This window comes from Clarias gariepinus, chromosome 1 (genome assembly GCF_024256425.1).
Source record: "Clarias gariepinus isolate MV-2021 ecotype Netherlands chromosome 1, CGAR_prim_01v2, whole genome shotgun sequence".
NCBI classification, from domain to species: Eukaryota; Metazoa; Chordata; class Actinopteri; order Siluriformes; family Clariidae; genus Clarias; species Clarias gariepinus.
In genome coordinates, this window is record NC_071100.1 from 41,649,552 (window position 1) to 41,674,335 (window position 24,784).

The 24,784-nt window shown below is 38.4% G+C and overlaps 1 protein-coding gene across 1 annotated transcript in view; it reads right to left on the bottom strand.

Annotated features, from left to right (window-relative positions):
- The window catches only part of pappa2 (pappalysin 2), a 67,560-nt gene extending 57,564 nt beyond the window's left edge, over positions 1-9,996 (bottom strand). The window contains exons 1-2 of the mRNA XM_053495580.1: positions 8,928-9,996; positions 6,841-7,900 (exon numbers count right to left, since the gene is read on the bottom strand). Coding sequence (XP_053351555.1) covers positions 6,841-7,900; positions 8,928-9,816 — 1,949 coding nt within the window. The 5' untranslated portion in view covers positions 9,817-9,996. The remainder of the gene's footprint in view (positions 1-6,840; positions 7,901-8,927) is intronic.
- Between the last annotated feature and the right edge of the window lie 14,788 nt (positions 9,997-24,784).

Here is a 24,784-nt window from a genome sequence, read left to right on the forward strand (position 1 = left end):
GTAGTGTGTAATTTATTTCAAAATTTACATTTTGTGTATATTATTTTAACTGGATGTTGTGTTCCTAAATACATGCTAATTATCATTAGTAATACCAATACTGTATTCTTGTGTGCAAAAAAGTCCACTATTTAAGCTACTGAAATGTAATGGATTGAGGTCTGTGCTTATTATATTTATACCCTTTTTTAAACAATTGTTTGTGTAGACAGAGATCACATATGTTACAATATATGTACCTCATATTAGCACTAGGGCTGTTTGATGGTTAATCATGGCTTATTATCAGAGGAAAAACATATCAACCTTTAACATTTGTACTGTACATTGTTGAGATCATGTGGAGGCCCAAGGAGGCCAGACATACTCCCTATTTATTGGTTATAAAATCACATTTTAACAATTGTAATAAAAAATAAATAAAAAATATCAAACCAAACAAAATGCTGTGTTGTATAAAATGATAATAGGATAATAAATAAATGATTCATAATAATTTACGCTATTTCTGGGAGCTGTGTAAATGATTTTTGCTGGTGTATCCAAGAGATTAAGTGTCATGTCTATGCTGTATTTGTGTTTGCAGTGCATCGATATCTGTTTGTGTGTGTGTGTGTGTGTGTGTGTGTGTGTGTGTGTGTGTGTGTGTGTGTGTGTGTGTGTGCCATGCCCAAGGGGCATGACACCACAAATTCTGGTGGGTGGTGAGGTGGGGCCTCCATGGATCTGACTTGGATGCCCAATCGGAATGAGATCTGGAGAGTCTGAAGGCCGGGCGGCAGTCTTGGGCTCGTTGCCTGCTGGACCTCATGCAAACCTTTCTATCATGGCCAGCATTGCCTTATTTCAGCAATTTGTGCGGTATTGGCTTTTCTGTGGGATTGGACCAGATGGGAAGGCCTTTGGTCCCAGTAGGCATGGGTAACCCTGGAGTGCCCACGATCCTGTCATCAGTTTACTGGTACTATATAATTGATCAATGTTAGTGTGATACTGTTAGGTGGTGTTGGTGTCATGGCTAAACAGTGTATATTTGTTCTAACTTTCACCCACAACTTTTGTAATTTATAAGTAGTTAAATATTACTGTTACTGTAAGAAATGGAATGTATACAATTTAGATAATCATACTGGTAAGATCATTTGAGTTTCACACCCTTCTACAATTAAAAAAAGTCCCACACCTTGCGTGTCAGGCTGTGGCTCAATGTGACAATCACAGCCCAAAAATGCAAGTGTGACAGGTGTTTTTGCATTAACGCTAAGATTCCATAGACCTTAAAAAATCACTACTGTATTTCCTAACAGACTAAGCAAACAATCAGAGTCAATACGATGGAGAAAAGGAAGGAAGACTACCAAGAACTCTCAATCTTCAAAAATATCTGATCTAGTAACATACATTAACCCCCAAGATCTTACCAAATATTTACAAATTATTTATCATAAAAATCCAGCTGTATGGAATACAGGTTTTTCCGCTCCAAATCTCCAAACCCTGGAGAACTCTCCATCCAACTGATTGCAATCCAAGGCCCCTATCTCAGTGAGAAAAGCAGGTTTACAAGATCTTCAGTCCTTTTTTTCTCAAAACTCTTTCCCTTAGGACGTACTGAGGACTTATGTCTCTTTAAAGAATGGATTTTGGAAAATAAAAACTCTCTTCAGAGTGCGTTTAAGTTTTACTTGTGGAACCAGTAAGTTGGACTTCAACACACCAACAACAGTGAGACCAGTGAAACTAGTTCTGTATGTATGCAGTCTGCAGGGAGAGACACCAGGGTATGACAAAAAAATATTTGTGTAAATATAAAAAATTGAGGACCAAAGCTATGGCAAGGTCTGCATTCCTCAACATTTTTTTTTTTACTAAACATGTCTAGTGTCCTGTGTGTATAAAATCATCCATAACAATCATCCATATATTGTCTATATGTGTTTAGCTTACATGTCATAAACAAGTACGACTTTTTAGCAGTCTATACAGAGGTAACCTGTTTAAGTAGCAGCAAGTTGTATATTAACACATGCTGTATGAACTGTAACTTGGTGATGCCTTGACCTTACTTCTTTATGGCTGTTGTCTTTTTGTGTATTTTTACACACCACTTGTGTACCCTAAAGGCTCTGTATAGACTGCTCACACCTTGTTTCCCTTTTTGGAAGTGCTTAGCTCACTGCATAGCTGTGTGCGCAAAAGCATAGTGATGGCAAAACTGTTTCAGTTGGAAAAAGGGGGCTATTTTTTTTTTTTTACAAAGCTTAGTTTTTGCAGTAAACAGTAACAATCAGGTCTGAAACAATAGACAAATGAACGTTTAATGTTGTTTCCTTGACGTGTTAATTTTTACAGCTGAAATGTCCTCAAATAAAACAGGGTGTTTACGGCATTAAAAAAATGACTTTTGTGAGGTAGCGCAATCCCTCTTGTTAAACCCTGAAGAACCCCTTATTTTTTATTCTAAAAACTATGACACAGTTTAAATAGTATAGCATAAAGGCACGGTTAGTTTCATTTAGTTGTAATTAGTGGTGACTTACTGCATATCATTTCCATTCAGTCTGTTCTATTTAGACTACAGTAAGAGTAAATTCTTACTGTAGACCTTTAATAATGACATGCAGTAACCATGGATTTGTTTTCAATCCTAAATAATTTCATTTTTTCACTTTCTGACAGTTAACAACAGGTACCTTCATAAAATTAATACCTTATGTAAGCTGGCCATTTTTTCCCTTCCAAATTCTGCCCAACACTCTGCTTATTGAATCTCATTATTTGAATTTGTGTTTGCAACCACAACCTCTCTCCTGGCTGCGAAAAATAGTTTTTTTTTTTAGATTTTTCTTTATTATTATTATTATTTATTATAAAACATTTTTGTAAATTATACATTAAGTGTATTTTTTACATTTGAAGCTACAATATAGGCCTTTGCTTTCAAACTTCAAAGGCCTTCATACCTTATCCTATCACTGCCCTGATGGTCTGAGAAGATCCGGGTCTTAATGGCCTTTTGTAACATGCCAAAGTGTCTACCTCATTAGCCAAACCACCTACCGTTCCCTGGACACACTCCATCTTCCCCTGGAAGCATGGTACTTCTTATATTCAAACTTATTATGTAAGCAAACAGTGGGCCAGTCCTTTGGAACACTTCAATTCCCCTAAAATGTCTCATATAGTGCCAGCCTCACAGAACAGCTCAAAATATTTACCCTTTAGCATTCATAGCCATGGTTTAAAGCTGTAGAATGTAATCCTCTGTACATGCCTTAGTGCTACATATTTGTTTTAACTAATGACATCATTATACAATAATTATAAGAAAACTCTGGAAGCCATACAACTTTTTTTTTTTTTTTTTCTCTCAATTATGGTATAAAGTATATAATTAGTTAAACAAAAATGTAGAATTAAATTACCTTTAGTGCGTCCCATCCCCCCCCCCTAAAAAAATATCTCATTTATTTTAGATTCATTAGATGTAAAATGAAATATTAAAAGCCTTTTCTGTTTTATTTTCGACGATTATGACTTCAAAAAAGGTTTTATAAAACAGAAATGTCCAACTACTGAAAAGCATGTTCATCTAGGACATACAGACCAGGTTGCTTTAACAGCAGCCTTCAGCTCATCAGTATTGTTGGTCTGAGTGTTTCTCATCTTCCTCCTGGCAATACTAGCTTTTTTGGGGTTCAGGTCAGGTGAGTTGGCTGGCCAATCAAGCACCAGTTAGTGGTAGTTTTGGCACTGTGGACAGGTGCTGCTCAAAAAGGTAATCTCCATAAAGCTTGTCAACAGAAGAAAGTTCTCTAAAATTTCCAGGTTTATGGCTGAGTTGACTTCAGCCTTGACATGGCAACTTCACACTGGACTTAAAGCAACTTGGATTCTGATCCTCTCCACCAGACTCTGGGGCTTTGATTTCCAAATAAAAGGCGAAATGTACTTTCATCTGAAAAAAGGGCCACTGGGAAACGATCTGAGTCTTTTTCTCAGGTAAGCCACCTCTGATGTGGTTTCTGGTTCAAGAGTGGCTTCATACGAGGAATGCAACACTTGTAGCCCATTTCCTGAAATGTGTGTGCAGTGATTCCTGAAACACTGACTCCAACCTTACTCCACTCTCCATAAGTTCTTCCAAGGTCTTAAATCAGCTTTTTTTTCACAATCTTCCTGTTTGTTTGTGCACCTTTTCCTACCACACATTTCTGTTCTAGTCAACTTTCCATGAATATGATTTGATACAGCACCTTCTGTAAACAGACACCACTTTTAGCGATGAGCTTCTACTGTAGATCTTACCCTCCTTGTGGACAGTGTTAATAAAATATTCTAATTTTCTGCGGTACTGGTTTTTGTATTTTCATTAGCTGTCTGCCATAATCATTACATTTAAAGCAAAAAAGGCTTGATTTTTTTTTTTCACTTTACATGCAATCAATCTAAATAGTTAAACCTTTTTTAAATAGTTAACCTGAACAGGAAAATTAATAAATGAAAATAAATGAATGAATGAATGATTGAGATTACGAATTAGCATGGGAGTGCTCATACAATAGTTCAGTATATGCTGTTTGAATTACTGCACTATTAATAACAGATGAGACAATTTAGCAAATGTATCCATCATCAATTAAAAAATTAAAAATAAATAATAATAATAATAATAATAATAATAAATTTAGTGCCTAAATATTTAGCAATTTGTAAAAATGTATACGATACAATCTCAAGCTAATGGAAACTACAGTGATAAGCACATTTTGAATAAGCATGGGTGCTAAAATAAAATGAAATAATAGAAATTAAAACAAAATTCATTTGATGGTTCCTGCCCAGGGGGAACACATACTGTAGGGTAAGTTACGAGTACAAATAAAGATGTTAGAGCTCGAGACAAACATTAATTTTTAGGAGCCTTTGCCTCCAAAATATTGGACCAAAATCACATTTTTAGAAGCCAATATTTAACTCATTTCATAACGTAACCTGGTGGGCAGTGGGTTCAAGCAACTTGGTTAGTTAAAATAAACTCTTCTGTTGTTTTGCTTGTGGGTGCGAGCATCCAAATACACTCACTATGGACAGAGCATGAGGATAGTACAGCAGGGCTGCATTCAATAACGGGGATGCTCGTAAAACGTTTCGTGAGTGTATGATCGTTTAACAGTCTGATCAACCGTCAACCTTCAGAATGTTCAAGAATGCTCTCGTTATTGAATGCAGCCCTGTGGTACTATCACCCGCGCTTCTCCACTCTCATGCCTTGTGGGCAGACATAGCAGAAAAGAGAGTTTATAACGAGATTAATGATCACTGTATATGTGAGGGGATAAAACTAGTCACAAAATAAAAACATTAGGTGCACTGGCAACCATTTCAGTCATCATCTGGAGCTTTGTATGTTCCCATTTTATGCATTACCAAAATTCTCAAGTGGTTCCCCAGAGAACTGTGCCTCTGCTTAAACAACTAATTTGCATAGCAGCAGCCTCTGGCACAAGGTCATGCCCAGCTGCAGAAACCTGGACAGTAGCTCACCCTGCGCAACAGTAAAATCACATACCTCTGCATAAAATAGCCTAAGTTATACAACTGTCACAAAAATGTCATGCCTATATTAATTGCACTGTTAATTCATTGTTGCACTGTTCCAACATAGTCAGGTGATTCCTAAAATTATTATTTCCTCATAAGCATGATTGTGAACCACTTTTTCATCCTGTTTCACTCTCTCACTTTCTCTACATTCCACTTTTTCTCTTGGTCTCAGAGTGTCTGCTTTCGGCTTTGCTTAAGACCTGCTTTTGTCATCTTTTTAAGGGTCCCAATGCAAAACAAGCAGCAAAATGTTTTTCAGACCACCATCCAAGTGTATCACTCAAGCTCCATTACTCACAGTGGGAATTCTGCAGGAAAAGATAGGTGCCTTCAAAAATAAACTCTTTGCCTTAAGCTCTTCATGAAACTTAAGGCAAATAGTTAATCCGGTATATAAACTTTTTTTTAATGGGCTTAAAATGTATAATATTCTATACTAATATATATATAGTGTTTCATTGTTACAGATGTAACCTTATAGTGTGCATTTGTCTGATGTGGTGCTGTATATTTCACCAAACAACTAAACAATTTTTTTATATATAAAACACCTGATGAATTTCAAATATCTTTGTTTATATATATATATATATATATATATATATATATATATATATATATATATATATGCATGTCCAGTAAAGTATCAAAAATATCAAATAGGTTTTAATTGATCCAGAAGGCATTGATCTCTGATTCTGCTTTGTTACTCCCTAATTTTAAATGAAACATCGTCAACCCATGTCTCTGACACCAGATAATGCAATTAAACCTGTACAAATGCAGTTGAAATGACTGGCTTCACACAACACCACCTTGACCTTCCCCTTTGCTGTCCACATCTTTGTTTAGTTGAGTTATGGTCTGTTTTGAATGTACATGTTGTGCCGTTCTAAATTCTTTCAAGCCTCTACTGCGGTTCGAAGCTGTGTTTCTTGTTTGTCCCTAGCTTCTGTAATTGTACTTCTTAGCTGGTCAATATAAATTTGATTTGCTCTGTCAACAAAATCTGCCTGTTTTTTTTTTCTATGATTCCATGAAAAGGCTGAATGAAGCAACTGCAATTACCTCATCCAATTAGCAAATGGTAAAAACGAAATTCATTCCGTTACGTTATGGTATTTATTTATTATTTATCTATATTTGTGCAATTTGTGTTGCTATTTTATGACGTTACTATCTATATTGCATGTTGTTCCATAAAACTTTGACGAGAAAAGACTGAAAAATTACCTTTCAGGTGACTCAGGGTCAAAACATGTTCTTGTGACATCGGTGATCTGCGGATCACAGCAGTCACCATCATCATAGTCGTAGTAGATGGTGTTGCACTCAGGCTGACACGTCCCATCACCCCTCATCCAGCTGTAGCAGGTGCTAGGGCGCAGACAGTCACCTCCATCATGGCCTGTGAGTGGGTGGTCACATTCCCGGTCACAGTGACGGTCTCCCACCTTGGTAACATGGCAGTTGCTGAGCACAAGGCGTCGCCGCAATGATGAGTTGTACACATTAATTACACTGAGCTCTAGTGTCAGGTTGTATGGTCCAAAAGCATCTTCCAGTGCCTGCTTCTGGAGAACAATCTGCTGCTCTGACACAGTGGGACTGCTACCATCATCATTACACACATTTACCACACGGTATCTTAGCCATTTTGAAGCTCTCAGCTCCCAGTTCTGGTTGTAGCTCAGGATAACATCTGGATTGTCACAAACTGTCACACCACAAGGAGGAGGCAGGAAAGGTGAAATCAGCTCCTGCTCTGGTGCTGGTAAGACCACGACGGCTGGGTGTTGACTGGCTTTGTATGGCAGCCATTGTTCCTCCATCATGGAAAAGTCAGCCCATAGTTCTAGAAGGGGGTTCTGTTTATTTGAACGCCACACATCACTTTTAAATAGCTCGTTCCTACTGCGAGCATGATCCCACAGGACAACACCTCCTAGATAACCTCGAAAGCCTTGTTCTGGGTTAGAGAGGTTACCTCCCAGCAAAAATGTGCGACAGGTCTTGATAAAAGGGCTGTATAGATCACCAGACTGCTGTGTGCTCTCTCTAACCTTGGCACCATCTATAATTAGTGCCATTCTCTGGCCATCATACCTGGCAACCACATGAGTCCAGGCACCTGGCTGGTAATGCTGATGTCCAGTGAGAGTGGTGGATCTTAGGGCACGGTCCGTACGAAGAGTGAAGAAGAAGCAGCTATCTTTTTTCCCCATGGGCTTGGACGTCCGGATGCCAACAGACCACCCTTTTTCACTGTGGCTGGAGCAGTTGTCAAACACACCTTTATAAAATAGAAAAAAAAGAACGCATAATGGTCCATAACGCATATGAACGGTTTGTCTATTGTCTGTATTTTTAAAATTGGGATTCAATTATCCAAAAAGGTTGAAGAGTTTATATGAACTGAATGAAGGCACCACTATTCTCAGCTGCTGTTTGTAAGGAGCAGTCTGGAGTCCAGATGTTCACATAGAAGGACAGAGAAAGGTCAGGGAACCCCTTCACCCACACAACACCCAATCAAATGAATACACTGTGCAGGTAGCATGCTGGAAAAAGAAATCCGTCAATCCTGAACAGTGTATCATGAAGGGCACAACAAAGATACAAGCCAAAAGGATGAACTCATTCAGGCACAGGCTTGTTACTCTGTTTTTCCACATATATTTATTTGAATCTATTTATTACTTTTATACAGTATCCACAGTTCTTCATATAAGCGGTCTAAAGTGTAGTGAAAGTACACTTAGGTAAATTCTTAAATCATTATTTAGTTATTCAATATGAAGCATATTATCCAATAACCACTATGAACCTGTTTAGTCTTTGATCTGCTAAAAATGTGTTTTTCCCTCTAGTGGATGGGGTGATTTATTACACATGGTACTGTGTGTGTGTGTGTGTGTGTGTGTGTGTGTGTGTGTGTGTGTGCGTGTGTGTGTGTGTGTGTGTGTGTGTGTATGCGTGGGAAGAGGTTGGGGTGATAGAAACTGAAAATATATTTATGTCTTTGCTAAAAAAAATCATGTCTGCCCCCAAAAGGTTATTCTTTTACCTTACGGTGATTATACAAAGCAATAGTTAGGATCATTTGCAACTGCAATAACGGGTAATATCCAGTAATTAAATAATTATATCCATGTCCAAGAGACTCCAGGACTCCAGGCTAAGTTTTAAAAGTTCTATTGTTTTAAAAATCCCCAATCACTCACTTCATCACAGCTAAGTCAAATTGTGAACTTTCTCATGTAAACTTGACTACTACACACAAATGATAAGATCCTGGTGATGCAACACTCAATACCAACCTGCTATAAGGACTGGATTGTTCTGACCTCCCTCAGGCTTGACCCACAGTTCCAGTGTGAAGCTGGAGCGAGGAAGCTCCACTCTGGCTGCTGGATTCACCTTCAGCTGCTCCCTCTGACTGAAATACAGAGCCGTCATCCACGTCGGTGGGACGTTATGGATCTTGGCACGCAACAATTCTGCGGCGGGTCTGTTCTTTCCTTCCACCTCCCCAGAGTAGTCCTCATTCCCTTCCCATAAAGGCTTGTTCTCTTCACTGGTGAACTTTACAGAACTGCGACGCACTCTTCTAGCTGAAGAGGAAATATCCCTGCTTTTCATCCAGATCTGCGTGCTTTGGAGTTCTTCCATAACTGATGCTGATTTAGAGGTTGAATTTGTCATTTTCAGTGATTTGTCAACATATGAGGAATCCTGTGCTTCTTTAAGTTCTGAACCTGTCCTTTGGTTCGACTTTAGTGGTGAACCATCAACATTTTTTTCTTGACTGCCACTGCCCCATGGTTTAGGATAAGAAGTGAGCTGCACTCCATTTGCTATAAGTAGCGAGTTATCACCATGTTTTTCTTGGTCATCACTTTCATCAAACATTCCAGGAACATTGTTTCTATCAGAACTGTATTTATCTGAGCCGAAGCCTGTGTTCAGCACTGATTTCAGATAGAGGCCTGGCAGACGGGTGTACTTGCCTGGCATGCCTGCTAGAAGATAGTGTCGGGCTGCAGGGACATTGAAGCTGACTGAGCCGCACTGCTCCTCTGCAGGCTGTTTCTTGGCTTCTTTCTGCAACAGACTCTGCTTATAGCGCAGAACATGGTCTGACACAGCGGTGTCTAACAGCCAAGTGTGGGATATCACAAGAATGACGGTCAGTAGTCTGATAAGCATCCTGACATTAATTTCCCCGCATAGTAAATGTCACTTGGATTGTATTTTATGTTGGAAAGATTGAACAGCCGCCTAGTAGCAGGGACAGTAAACTAAAGATAATATGACGTCATCTCTAATTACTAATTACTCAATGACATTTGTCACCAGGAACAAGAATCTATGGCTGATAGATATAAAGAAAATATTATGTTGAGGGGAAAGTACTTTCCGTTTATTATTTTGAGAAATGCTCCTTAAGATAAAGGTGGACCTGAAATAGTGTTTCTTCTAATTTCAAAAAGGAGCAAAAAAAAAACTTATTTTTACTATTTATATTGCGCTTGATATAAACAGCCTTTACCTTTCGTTCTTTCTATCTTTCTTTTTTTTCTTTCTTTAGAACGCAGTTCTACTAAAATATATCTTCTCTAGTGCGCGACTTCTCGAATTATCTCGCAGATTTATATAGATTTATGTGTGAATCTGATCTGGAATCAGTGCAACATGTCGGATTCGGTTACAAACAGCAAACGGAAAGCTAAGACACCTCACGCGCATAGCGCGCGAAATATGTCACCTGTTAAGGCGCAGCATCACTCGAGTCAAAGAGATTTCAAACCTGTGTCAGAGATCTCGAATAAGGACAAAAATTGAGAATTAGAATTAAAAAGAAGACGCAGTCGGGTTGTTTGCTTACAAGAAATCAAGGGTTAGGTTTTAAGTTATGCGAGGGAGAGCCTTTCGGCACTTTTCACGCTCACTACACCAAGGTGAAACGAAAAGTATCTTGAGGTTTCATTCAGACACAAAAAGAAACAGAAAAAAACTCTATCCATCCAATAAATTGCTACTTTAATAAATAAGCCGGTGTCCAGCGCATGGGGACGCATGAAACAGAGTTAGTGCCATCACTTGTCTGTCTCCAGCTGGTAATTTTCAGTCTGTAAAAATAAAATACTTTAACTGAAAAATTAAAAAATACCACTAATAAAAGATGATGTTTCCAATGACCATACCCTTTCCATACCCTTTTTGCGCGTCAGCCGCTCTTTGCACTGCGTATTCCTCCTCCACCGCTTCCACTCCTGCCGCCGTGTGTGTGTGTGTGTGTATGTGTGTGTGCGCGCGCGTTCTCTCTCTCTCTCTTCCTTTCTCTAAGGTTTGTTTTTTCCCCGTGAAGCTCAAACTCACGCGCTCATTTTTGGTTTTATCCGCTAGCACCGGAGTGACGTCACACAGAGACGCCCCCCCAACCCACCCCGCTCGCCGTCTTACCCACCCATGTCTCGCACTTTCACTGAGGAAATCATCTGACATCTTCTCTCCCTGCACACCGCTCTCACACCACATCTGCTCGACATGTGAAAACAAAAAGCAGTGCTGATATACAACCCGTGGAAAGGGGGGAAAAAACAAAATGTCCATAAAAACACACTGCAAAATGTTATGCATCACCAACATCAATCGACTGTATATATAGTATTTTTATTTTTTAATCTAGAAGAAGTGTGCCTGGGTGAACATGAGATAACGGGTCCATGCAGACCGACCCTGGCTTCAACATATGGACTTTTAATGTAAACACTTAACTACTGAAAGCTGATTTGTTATTTTGTTCAAAGGGTCACCACATCAGATCATTTGACAAGACCTGACATAGATTATGCACCTGATGTAGTTCCTGTCACAACCCACCCATGTCCTCTGGTCTTCGGACAGGCACTGAATCTCAGACCCCTGGGTGGTACATGCATCTAAGCAGTTGGGGTCAATTGTTTTGCTTAAGGGCCCAAAACAGTGCTAGCCCAGCAGTGGCGGGCCTCAAAACCCTGACCCCCTAATAAAATTTATATTACTAAAAAATGCAGGTCCAAAATGTGTATAAAGAATATGGGCCAATTGCTTTTTTTTTATTATTCTTGTTTTTTTTTCTATTTGTAAAAAAAATCTGTATGGGTTACTGTTGTATATGCCTAAATTTCATGCAAAAATGTTTTGTTTAACTAGAAAAAACATGTTAACTTTGGTATAAATATTAATAAAACTTTATCAAACAAATCTTTGGTGCAATATTAGTTTGATTGTACGGTACCACTAAATTGTACATTTCTGTATCTACACAAATACTTTTAAACTCCTCAACAGCGGACATTAAAGCATACCTCGTCTTATACATAGAACAAATGTAAGCTAAACGAATACTGGCAAAATACTCAGAAGCAGTTTGTGACCATATGGGCAAGACGGCATTGGGAACATCATACTCTCAAGTAAATGTAAGTCAAATCAAAATGGACTTAGTTCCTAATCAGTAAGACTTGAATAAACTAATATTATTTACACATTTTTAACAAGAGAACAAAAAGTTGCAGTCTGGTTAAAAAAAGGCAATTCTCCTGAAAACAAACTAACAGAAAACTTACAACAAGTCAAAAGTTGATCAAACTTAAAATCTCTGAGATAATACACATATCACACTTTTCAATCAGCTTCGGAAATTGTATAAGTTTAAATACATATTTAAAAAGAAATTCCACTATGTTTACATCAGATATGGTGCCCCCCCCCCAAAAAAAAAAAAAAAAAAAAAAGTGGTCATAAGATGTAGCATTATTCCTGCCCCGCTGGGTACCTTTTAGCGCTTTTAGCGCCTTAAGTCTGTTTTAGCACTTTTAGAATTTTCAATCATCAGGTGCAATAATAAAGCTTCCAAGCTATATGCGATGCTGAGGACACTGCCTGATGACTGCACAACATCTCAACCAAGTCAGTGGAACATGAAACTCCACTTTCTCCTAGGGACAAATCTCCACTGAAAATATTAAAAGGCACTAACACAGCTTGAAGATTTAAAGTTACATTAGCAGGTATGGTATTTGACAAAAGTCCTTATCCAGCACAACTTACAGGAGTGATTCAAAGTCTCTCTCTAAAGAAAAAATCTCTATAGTTCACTCGGTCAGGAACTAAGAGTACTGTTAGTCTAAACACCTTGTTGGGGAGGTTAGTACATTGTACAAACAGGACAAAGATCTTATTTTTGAATAACAATGTGCTAGCGAATAGGTAGGTCCAGACATGGTGTCAGAATTGCACTCACAGTAGTGTACCATTACACAGATTAAGACTCGTCCTATAAAGACTAGAAAAGACAGCAACTTAAATATTAATCATAGGTTTTATTACAAGCATAGCCCATTTGTTCTTGCTTAGCTAGTCTGCTGTGTCACTGTGTTTCACTGACTGTGCTTCACACCCTTCTCGAAGAGTCCATACATTAGGGGAACAAAAGGGAACCAAATTCATTAAAAATACAGTGTGTAAGGTGGTAGAGAGGACACAGCTCAGTAGCTGAGTCATAGAGTTGTGGGATTCTCCTTATTAATATTGACATATAGTGTATGCTATTTCAGTTCTTCCAGTTTTTTTTTCAGACACAAACATTGGTATTTTCTTAGTTAATAAGAAAAAAAAAATACTCTTGTGTTTCACCACATTTTCCAACAACTTATTTTCAAGTTAATTCAGTTTATAACAACAATTGAAATGGCATTCAGACAAGAAATTCATGTGACACAGGCGGTCAAAGGAGTGGATATGCATTAAGAATCTATTAAAATTATTGTGTAATTAAATATTAAATTGGTAAAATTAGTTTAAATAATTAAATAATTAAATTAGTTAAAATAATCCATAACTAGACATGATTTTTCCATGTAGGAATACCTTGTAACTACTTCTGCCGGTGTTTAATTTCCTAGATCTAACAAGATTTTGCCCCCACCAGTTTTGTCAGGCTCAATTTGCAAGCTCAAGGCACCTGGCAGTTACAGTGGGGGCCTCTTTACGGGAGAAAAGACCTAAGGCAGTGGGAGGTATGAATTTCGCAAGCAACTCAAGAATCCTCTGACTAAACATTCAGCTGTATTTAAGGGCATTGGGATCCAGCTGCAACTTTGTGAAAGAAAAAAAGGTGAATGGTAGCTCCTAGACCCCACCCCTACCCCCCACAGTAAAGGAGCTCAAAGAGATTATCCTGCATTTGAGGCAGCACAATGCCAATCCAAGTGAGAATAAACTGCAGTGAGAAAAAAATTACACAAAGAAAAAAAGAAAGAAAGAAAAAAGAAAGAAAGAAAGAAAGAAAGAAAGAAAGAAAGAAAGAAAGAAAGAAAGAAAGACTTCAGTGGTAGTTGTAGATGGACAAAAAGTTCGGAGCAAGATAAATTATTTGGCCTGGGATAAACACCTGCTCACTCATGCAATGATTTGCATGCATACACACTTCCACTTCCATGCATACACACTTCCAAATTCAATTAGTCATGGTTGCTTCATGTTCAGTTAGTTTATCTGCTTATTTATGGTATTTACTGCAAAATCTCATGATGATAAACATCAGCAACATTCATCAGATTCTTAAGAACACTTGCAAAGTGCTTTCTACCTAGCTGGAGAAAGGCTTCCAACTTTATACTTAATCATACAGCTTTTATTAAATAAATAAATAAATAAATACTACTACTACTACTACTACTACTACTACTAATAATAATAATAATAATTATATTATTATTATTATTATTATTATTATTAAAATCTGGTCCAATAGTCTATCTTGCCAGATTAAATAATTTCTTTCTGCTTATGTTGGCCCCATGTGGATGTGGCATTATGTGATGTAACAAGCTTTTGCGAGCAGAATTTTATTTCTATTCTCAATCAATACTCTGTGAGATCAACTCTCTTCCTCCATTCTTTACTTCAGACTGTCATCCTGGGCTCTAGGGCTGAGGAAGGAGCACCGATTGGCTCGCCAATTTGGAATTTGGATTTTGAGTTGAATTTCAATCAGATTTTAGAAATATCGTCCCTGTAAACATAACTAGTGGCACAGCAGTGTACATGTTATTACTCTTATACTTTCACTTACATTTTTACACTCAAAACAATTTTTTATTGATTTGGTATAGACACACTGTACTGAAATATGTAAGCAGTGCTGCTGAAAACATGAGAACTGCATGCATGTAAAGAGAACTGGGTCAAAGCCCTAAGTCAGTATTCAATTAGCCAAAGATGTGGGAGCAGCACAAATCGTAAAATCATGCAGACACATAGTATTGTGCAAAAGTCTTGAGCCACCCCTCAATTCTTCATGTTGTTGTTTTTCTTACTTCAGCTGCGTCCATCAAGGGGTCCCCACAGCACACACCTAATCCGCGCACAACTTAGAATGGGTTTTACACCGGATGCCCCTCCAGACGCAACCCTGTCATTTTATCCGGGCTTGGCTGCATGCAGCTACTGGGGTTTGGGCATTGGCTTGGAATCAAACTTGGGGCCTTCTGCATGGGAGGTGAGAACCCTACTATTGAGCCACCAACGCCCAGTGCCTCTGTTCTTAATATTAAGTTAGATTAAATTAAATGATATAGAATACATTGAAGAATTGAAAACATACATACAATTTAAAATGTGATTTTTTTTTAAAGTAATAATCTCAGCAGCAACCTTATTTCCCCTCTCACCTGTTCCAACCACTCAGCATTCAGCATCACCAGTAAACTAATCACTGGCCTGATCATCTGTCATCATCTGCCCCTGTTTCTGTAGGTCACTGTGTGGCTTTACGAATAAAAAACATTTCTCTGAAACTTCTCAGGTAAAGGGACTGGACTGACAATGTGCTGTCACTCAAGACTACAATAAAATACAAGAAAGTCTGGCTCTTTAGAAGCAAAATATGAAGAAACGAGGGGTGGCACATGATTTTGTACAATATTGTAGGTCTAGAGTTTCAGTTAATAATAACTATACTCTTGGGTTGTTGTACAGTTGTGGCTCAGGGTTACAGGTTACAGTTTGGATGGTTGACGGTTCAAGCCCCTGCACTGCTATAGTCAAGTCAATTCAATTTTATTTGTATAGTGCTTTTAACCATGGTCACTGTTGCAATGCAACTTTACAGAATCAAAAACAATTATGGAAATGTGTAGAAATGTGAGAAAATATGCTTGTTCCTGACGAGCATACTGAGCATATAGAGCTCTTCAAGAGGGTCGTTAACCCTAGCTGTATCATGGCTGACCAGGATTGATTGATATACTTTTCATCCTCATAAAACCAGCCATTGAGCCCTTCTGCCTTGTTGCTGAGTCAGAATGGTTTTCTAAAAGGGAAAAAGTGATGAGTCAGAATGATTCGGTATTGATTTGCAGTGATGATGCTAGCACAACACACCCAACAGAGAACATGTTGCATGTCGAACATCTTGCAGGGTTACATGCCTCAGTGCCTGTCCTGAATAAACTGAATAAACTTATCTGTGACCTGACGTTTGTCTCTGTGGGGTTTTTTTTGTAGAAAAAGACATGCATCAGCCCTCTAGATCTCACAGCATCCTCGGAAGGCTATATCACTGAAACATACAGAAATATACAGACGTCGGCCATCATCAATTACAGACAATTATATATTTATTTTGCCTTTGCGATATATGTGTTTTAGAACAAAAATAACCTTAAAATGTACACTTTGATACAATAAATGTAACATAGCTTTTAGGAAACTGCTAACAGCACTTTTGTTTGCAGAGTCACTAAGACACAGGTAGGTTTAGCACTAAAACTCTAATTATTATTCAGTCAAACCTGTTTGACAAGTAAAAAACCACCAAAAACGTTTAAAAAGAATATTGCTGTTGTAACAGAAGGCCAGTTCACAGTGGATACGTTAAAGTGGCACCTATTCCCGCATCACCTACAGTTCAAATGATTTTATATTTCAATGCATATTGCTATAGTCATATGCTATTGACTATTTTTCATAGTTAATCTAAAATATTCTCTTCTGATTTAATTACAACACATTTAAACTACAAACATAGACTTAGAAGAAAACAATAGCACATAATGATAAAAAGATTTAGATAAACCATGTTTATTTGATATCAAATCTTTTGCCACCCCTAAGCTAACTCATCACTCACATCGCTGCTTATCCTGTAGGGGGTTGCTGGAGGCCTGGAGCCTATCCCAGGGTGATCATTTTGATTCAAGCACATTTTTTTTCATATTTCATACACATTTTCATAATTTCCCTTTGATTGTGTAAAGCTGCTTTGCAACAATGACAATTGTTAAAAACACAGGTCAGGGTGTCAGTCCATTGCAGGGCACAAGCACACACATACTACGGGCAATTTAGGAACACCAATTAACCTAATCTGCATGTCTTTGGACTGTGAGAGGAAACGGGAGTACCCAAAGGTGGGACTCAAACCTACGACCCTGGAAATGCGAGGGAACAGTGTTAACCGCTACACCGATGTTCCACTTCCCTTATGATCGTTTATTTAAAGTCTATTTCTATACTTTGGTGAGCATTCTTTTCAAAAAGTTTCATTGGTAACTTAGATTTAATGAGATCTTTAAAGGAAAGCATATTTTAAATAGTTCACAATTAAACTAGTCAAATTGTTTACACAATAATGTACACTAGTAATTCCAGGGTTCCTCATTTGAAATGGAATGCTGATTTCTTTATGACTTCAATTGTAAAGAAAAAAAAACTGAAAATACTTTTCATTGGATTTAATTTTAAATCCACATGTTTATTAAAAGCTCACCTTATAAATGCATACATTATACTCACTTCCACACATTTTCCTATGAACAAACACAGAGCATGAAGTGTCTGATATGTAAATAAGTGATGTGTGTTGCACTATAAATTATCCATTCATCCTGATCAGCATTAGGCAGGAATTGAACAGGGCACCATGCACTCACACACTCACACCCAGTGGCATGCTTGTGAGGCTAGTGAATGTTTTTTTTTTTTTTCAGATACAGAGTTTTTAGACAGAGTAAGGAGTGAATGCAGATGATACCCCTATAACCCCAAGCAGTACATGTACATGTCCACTCAGTCAGTAAGCTGGACACCCTTGAGCTGTGTGACATTAACACTACCCACTACACCACTCTGCCACCATGTTACTAAGTATTATTAGTATTACTTTATATTAATTTAGCATGTGCATGCACTTTTTTGTATGTGTAGCTTCCTTCAGACATGCTCCTGTTTCTAAATGTTACTACAATTTAAGGGGTCTGCTTAATGTCTGAATGCAATGATTCCATTAAAAAAAAAAACAATCTAAAATTGCATCTTGCCCTCTCAGTATTAAGAGACTAGTAGTGTTTAAAGATCACGTTCGACAAGGAAAAAGTCTGAACTGCATGCAGGAACATTTAAGGATAGGCACAAACTGTGCTGAAGTAGAACCTATAGTGGACCTACTGTATGTGTAAACACAGTTTAGGAAATGATGCTGTAAAACCTGCCAGAGTGAGTAGTTTTCCATTAGGATACATTTTACCATCTTGGTGTGTAAAATGTGTCATGTAGGTAAAAAAGGGTCTTATTAAGTACTGAAATGTTAAAATTGTGGTTCATTTAAAAGGTCTTAAAAGGCATTCCTTGACGAAAAAGCACAAAGCTTGTTGTGTCAGTGTTAAGAGACTTTCTATAGGTGGAACTAATCTTTTTAGTGATACTGAACAGATTATTAAGATGAGTTGCAGCTGAACTCTAACTGAAATCTATCTAAAATAAAAAAGTCAAAGCACAAGGAGAAATACACAAAAGTTCCTGCAAGAGCAAATTTTGATTTTTGTAAACTCTAAAAAACAAACAAACAAACAAAAAAACAAACAAACAAACAAACAAATCCAGAAAGGGTTGGTTGGCAGGTTTTCAGCATCACTTGTCAGGTTGATCGGGCAACTCTTGAATATAATACACATCATTTGATGTTCGGTATTTGCAGGAATGGAAATATCAAAGGTGTACCGTAGCTCTCCCCCTGTGTCGCAGGCAGAGCTATGTCTGAATGACGCGGTGAGCAACATTAGCATCAAATTATGTCAGATTTACACAAAGAAACGGTTCATAATAATAATAATAGTAATAGTAATAATAATAATAATAATAATAATAATAATAATAATAATCAACTACATATAATACACTTGTTACACATAGCAGGGTTTTATCACTTGCTTTTAAGTTAAAGAAGTCGCTTTTAAAATAAAATCAGGTTTTTACAACTGATTTGTTTAAAGCAATGATTAATCTTTACCTCTTTAAATTCTCAGGAATTTACAAGAGTTCCAGGCGGATACTAAAAAACAAAGCAGATTGTCGAATGTCCTAGAGGATTTTAAATATTTTAAGTATGATTTAAACACTGGCAGAATAATAAGTGAGGGCCAAATTCTGTCTTAGCAGTGGAATATTCATAAGTCACATAATGCATCCGTTCCCTCATTCATGTTAACTTGGGCAATGACATCATCTATTTCAACCTTTTTTTGGAAATCAACAGTTTTAGAAAATTCCTCCTTTCTAACTTTTTTTGGCGGCAATCATCATTCTTGCTGCAAATGAATTCTCACAGCAAATGTCTCAGTCTTTTTATTATAAAAAGTATAAATAATAATAATAATAATATTAAATATTCAGAGCTTATTATAAAAAGTTGTAATGTAAGTGAATAACAAAAATTATATATGTATTTTTTTTTTTCTTAAGAAGAACCTTCCAACTGCACAGTTTACATTTACATTTATAGCTTTCATGAGATCTGACACCCCAAAACACATCCTCACACTGGTACAAATATGTTCGTATATATGAATACTATCATGATAAATTCCTTCCAAGGGGTGTTTTAACTTTTTGACTTTCTGAATCTTATATACTGTACATTTATAAAGCATATTAAGTACATTGGCGTCATATTAAGTCTGTTTGAATTCTAAGCTAAGATATGTACATGTTTGAAATGGCAAAGCGCTTGTACTCATTTCTAACCTGCTTGCACTTCATCAGTACAGCATATCAAGTTATTTAGTTTTGTGCCAGTGCATTGAAAGAAAAGTATGTCTGCCTCAATTAAAAACAGTTCACATAAAAATTATTAAGTGAGTCAGTGTTAAAGTAAAAGCTAAAAATTGATGCCAATTAAGGAGCTTGATAAAGGTTAATTCTGATTAATGAAAAATATATAAGGAATAAAAAACATTATTAAAATGTCCTGCAGAGTACACAGCCCTCCCATGCCACAGCAGAGAATTGCTACTTTCTCTTCTTTAGATTTGGTGTGGACACAGAAAAAAAGACAAAACTACTGTGGTCAGTATTGTGACATTTTTAATACTCTCTAATACCTTAAACTTAACAAGTATAATCTAATCATTTTTATGTGGACTGTTTTTAATTGAGGCATGCAAACTTGTCTGCCCACTCTTATTACTACCAAAAAAAAAAAAAAAAACAAGCCTTACAGCATAAGGAAGCTTAAGCGTTTCTACAGATAATGATGCCCCCTACTGCATCAACAGAGAATATCAGGAAAGCATGAGTCTTGTTATCAGCACAAAAAGAATCGTTGGTTATGTCCTGCTCTCTAAAGCAAGTATGAAATGTGTTTTAAGTATGTGCAAAGTAACTGAAACTACCATGTTTTAATTCATACAAGAGGCGTAAGAGGCTTATTTGAGGCAAAGCGGGACTCTTTATTGCGCAAAATATTAGAATATAGTTATGCAAGTAAAAATACCTTATTTCTTTATAATAATCCTGTGCTACACTAATGAACTTATTCCAGTGTTTCAATAGTGTTTTAAATACCAATAATGTTGAGAGTTTTTTTCCGTTCACCTAGGCAGACTGTCTGTTTCACTTCACAAATTAAACACTGGCCTCCCAGGAACTCCATAATGGCCAAAGCCATAAAAGACTATTGCTTAGAGCATGGTCAGGACTGTACAGGTATTTGGTAATAACTGCCAGCCGAGTTCCTGTAATGTGAAAGTGGTGTCACAAATGTGTGTACAGTTCCCTTAGACAGATGCATCTCTTCCATAAAAGGGAACATGTTATCCATTTATTTTCAAGGCTCATACGCTCCACTCACTAAATGTTCACACGAATGATTGCAGTGGGCTCCGAGACAGCCCAGTGGGATCGTAATTCACGGACACACATTCAAACGTTTAGAGTTTCATCACTGTACTGTGCTTGATGCTTTCTCTAAAAGTCTCGGTTTGAACAGCTCTTTTATTTTACACATTTGTGACATTTTGAAACTCTTTATTGCCTTATACATGCTGTAAGGGCCATACTTCATTCTTGTGATTTGTTGTTGTTTATCTTATTTCAGTTTATTAGTTAAGCATTAAGCATTAAGTATCATAAATATAATTTGTATTGTGACATCATTTCATGTGTTGTTCTGTGACATCATCCCACAGTTATGCAGTTCCATGTCTATCACGCACGTTAGTTGTAGTTGTTGTTAAGACACGGAAGGATACAGAAAGGTTTGGAGCACACAAGCCTTTGACCGTGATAACGTGAGACAGTAAGCTAAAAGGAATACAGTAAAATAAGTTGTTGTAACTGTAATCTATCGAAGCTACAGAACACAGCAAGCGACTCGTCGTGACTACAGTGGATTTATGCAAGAAACTGTAACAACCGTTGTTTTTGATGTTGAAAATAAACAAGAGACAAAGAAATCAACGAAACGTCTGATGTCGTCAGTGACACTGTGTAACTAAAGACACGCGTCAGAACTTGTGAATAACATGCACCTACATTAAAGTCAAAAGCTTGTCTCCGCCGCAGAAATGAAGATAAGTGACTTAAGATTGTGAAGAGCGCGCGTGCGACTTCAAAAACGCGCATCAACCGAAACCGAAAGCGAGAAGAGGACTTGCCTGCCTTAAACTTCACCATGTCACACGGCGAGGACAACGCCGCTATCGCCGAATTTGAGCAGGTGATGGTGCTCGACGAACTGAAGAGCGCCAGAGAAGGCAAGTGGAGTCAGTTGACTGTATTATACAATGAACTAGAGGCGCTTATGGACAATGCTTGTAATTTGCATGACGTTAAAGCCAAGCGCCGCCAATACAAAGCGCTGCTAAACGACTTTATTGAAAGTAATGTAAAAGTGCGATCGTGCGCAAAGGTTGAAGAGCGTGAAACTGATCAGCAACACTGGTTTCACCCTAGATTAACGCGCTGCTCAGAATTCATGGTAAGAGTGGAGTCGTGGATCGCCGACACTAGTAATCGCTTTAAGCCGTCTCAAACAGTTGACGATGGAGTTTCGCCAAACGACAGTGTGTCAATGGCGGAGCGTAAGACGCCCGCCCCCCAAAGGCAAGGAAGCGTAACGTCATCGGCATCCAAAAGGTCCTTAACGTCAGCAGCATCCGAAGCTCGACTAAAAAAGGCAGAAGCCAATAGAGCAGCTTTGCTGGCTAAAGCAGCAACTTTAAGCCATCGGCAGGCGCTGGAGCTGGAGGAAGCACAATTAAAGGCTGAGGAAGAGCAATTGAAAGCAAGATTAAAGATTGAGGAAGAGCAATTGAAAGCACAACTAAAGGCTAAACAAGCACAATTAAAGGCACAAAAGGAAAGGCTGGAAATGGAAACGGCGCTTGCAATGGCCGATGCTGAACTAAATTCTTACCAGAACCGCAAAAAACAACATCCTGCCAGACGGAGCGTGGTCGTCGAAACGAGTGGTGCACGCCCCTCGGAACCAGAGCAAAACGACCACTGCAACCACAGTTCGGCAACGGAATACCTCGAGCTGCCATCACGCCTCCGAGCAACCCACTTAAGCATGCCAGTGAGTGCCAAACCCATAATGTCAAGCACCCTAATGGAACGGCCCACCCAAGGTAACGAACACTCACTTTACAACACTGACATAGTGGAGCCTCAGGGTAGGATGCCACTTCAGGCAGATCTTACAGAAATGTTTGCAAAGAGTCAGAGGCAACATTCCTTACCCTCGCGCAACGTTCCTCCATTCTATGGTGACCCTCTTGAGTTCACGTCCTTCGTAAGAGCCTTTAAACACGCCATCGAAACCAACACTGATAGCAATCATGATAGGCTGTTCTTTCTCGAGCAGTATACTGAAGGACAGCCTAAGAACCTAGTGAGAAGCTGCCTGCTCATGCCAGAACATCGTGGCTACGCAGAGGCTATGAAACTGTTACATGACAATTTCGGAAATAGACAAATAATCGCTACAACGCTGATGCAAAAGGCACTCAACTGGCCGGAAATAAAGTCAGAGGACGGAAAGTCGCTAAAAACCTTCTCCCTGTTCCTAGTAGAATGTTACAATACCATGTCAAGCATCGATTACATGGATGAGCTAGACAATGCTACCAACTTGAGAGGTGTTGCCTCAAAACTGCCCTACAAATTGCGTGAAAAATGGAGAAGCCACGTATACAAGTACGAGGAGCGCAATCAGGAAAGAGCTAAGTTCGTGCAGCTGATGAAATTCGTAGAACGAGAAGCAAAGGTAATGTCCAACCCACTCTTTGGAGACCTGAACGTTTCGACTAGTGGTACAACGACTAGTGGTAAAAAACACAGCAGCAAATCCTCTCCAGGATTCAAGCAAAAAACTGAAGAAAAGAGGGGCAGCAGCTTTGCGACCGGCGTAAAACAGGTTGGTAAAGTTCATAGAGACTCAATCACAGTAAAGAGTAGTGGTGCATTAGTTATTAGTGCCTTCACTAAACCTTGTGCATCCTGTGAGCAAGATCATACCCTAGACGAATGCCACAAGTTTAACAATGAGACATATAAGGTCAAATTGGACTTTCTAAAAAAGAATGGATTCTGCTTTGGCTGTTTAGTAAAAGGACATTTAAGCAAAGACTGCACGAAGAAAATTACCTGTCAGCTGTGCTCAAAGAAACATCCTCGCATGCTACACATTGCAGCAAAAGACACAGCTCAAGCGATCGCAAAGGCTGACGAAACCGAACCAGTTCAAACATTGCCTGTTGCAGCGAGTCACGAAACGAGTGCGTGTATCAGGGCTGGAGATGACTGTATTCTCTCCATAGTACCTGTTAAAATAAAGTCCAAAAAAGGCAACAAGACAGTAAAAGTATACGCCTTTATGGACCCAGGTAGCTCTGCTACATTTTGTACAGAGTCACTAGCAAGGCGATTAAACGTACAAGGTAAAAAAATTGACATCATGTTAAGCACCCTGAACGCGAAGAAACAAGTAAAAAGCTATGTGCTTACTGATCTAGAGGTTAGCAGTCTGGAAGAAAACACCTTTGTTGAACTCCCCAAAGTGTTCACACAAAAGAGTATCCCAGTCTCAGTGGAAAATATTCCACAACAGCACGACATTGATAAGTGGCCATACCTCAGCGAAGTAAAACTGCCTTACATTAATGCTGGAGTTGAAATTCTCATAGGTAACAAAGAGCACAGGCTCCTAGAACCATGGCGAGTAATTAACAGCAGGCACAATGGGCCATATGCAGTAAAGACTGCTCTTGGATGGACCATAAATGGACCTCTTCGAGAGTCAGTCGAGGAAGGCACATGTAACAATGAGCAAGTGAGCGTTGCAGTCAACAGAGTCTCCATCGAAAGTGTGGAACAAATGCTGATACAACAGTACAACCATGATTTTCCTGAACGGAACTGTGATGACAAAGCTGAGTTGTCACAAGAGGACTATCAGTTTTTAGACTCTGTAACTAACTCCCTGCAATTTACCGATAATCACTTCTACATCGGTCTCCCATTTAAGAAAGCAGCTATTCAAATGCCCAATAACCGAAGCGCAGCCATGCAGCGCGCACTGAACCTCAAACGGAAGTTTAAGCATAACCGCTCCTTTCACAAAGAGTATTTAAACTTCATGAATGACATGTTTGAGAAGGGTCATGCAGTCAAGGTCCCCACACCCCACCTAAGTCGACAAGACGGGCAGGTGTGGTACATACCTCACCATGGTGTGTACCATCCTCAAAAGAAAAAGCTAAGGGTAGTCTTTGACTGTGCTGCTAGCTATCAGGGAATATCATTAAATAGCGAGCTTCTGCAGGGACCCGACCTGACAAACTCACTC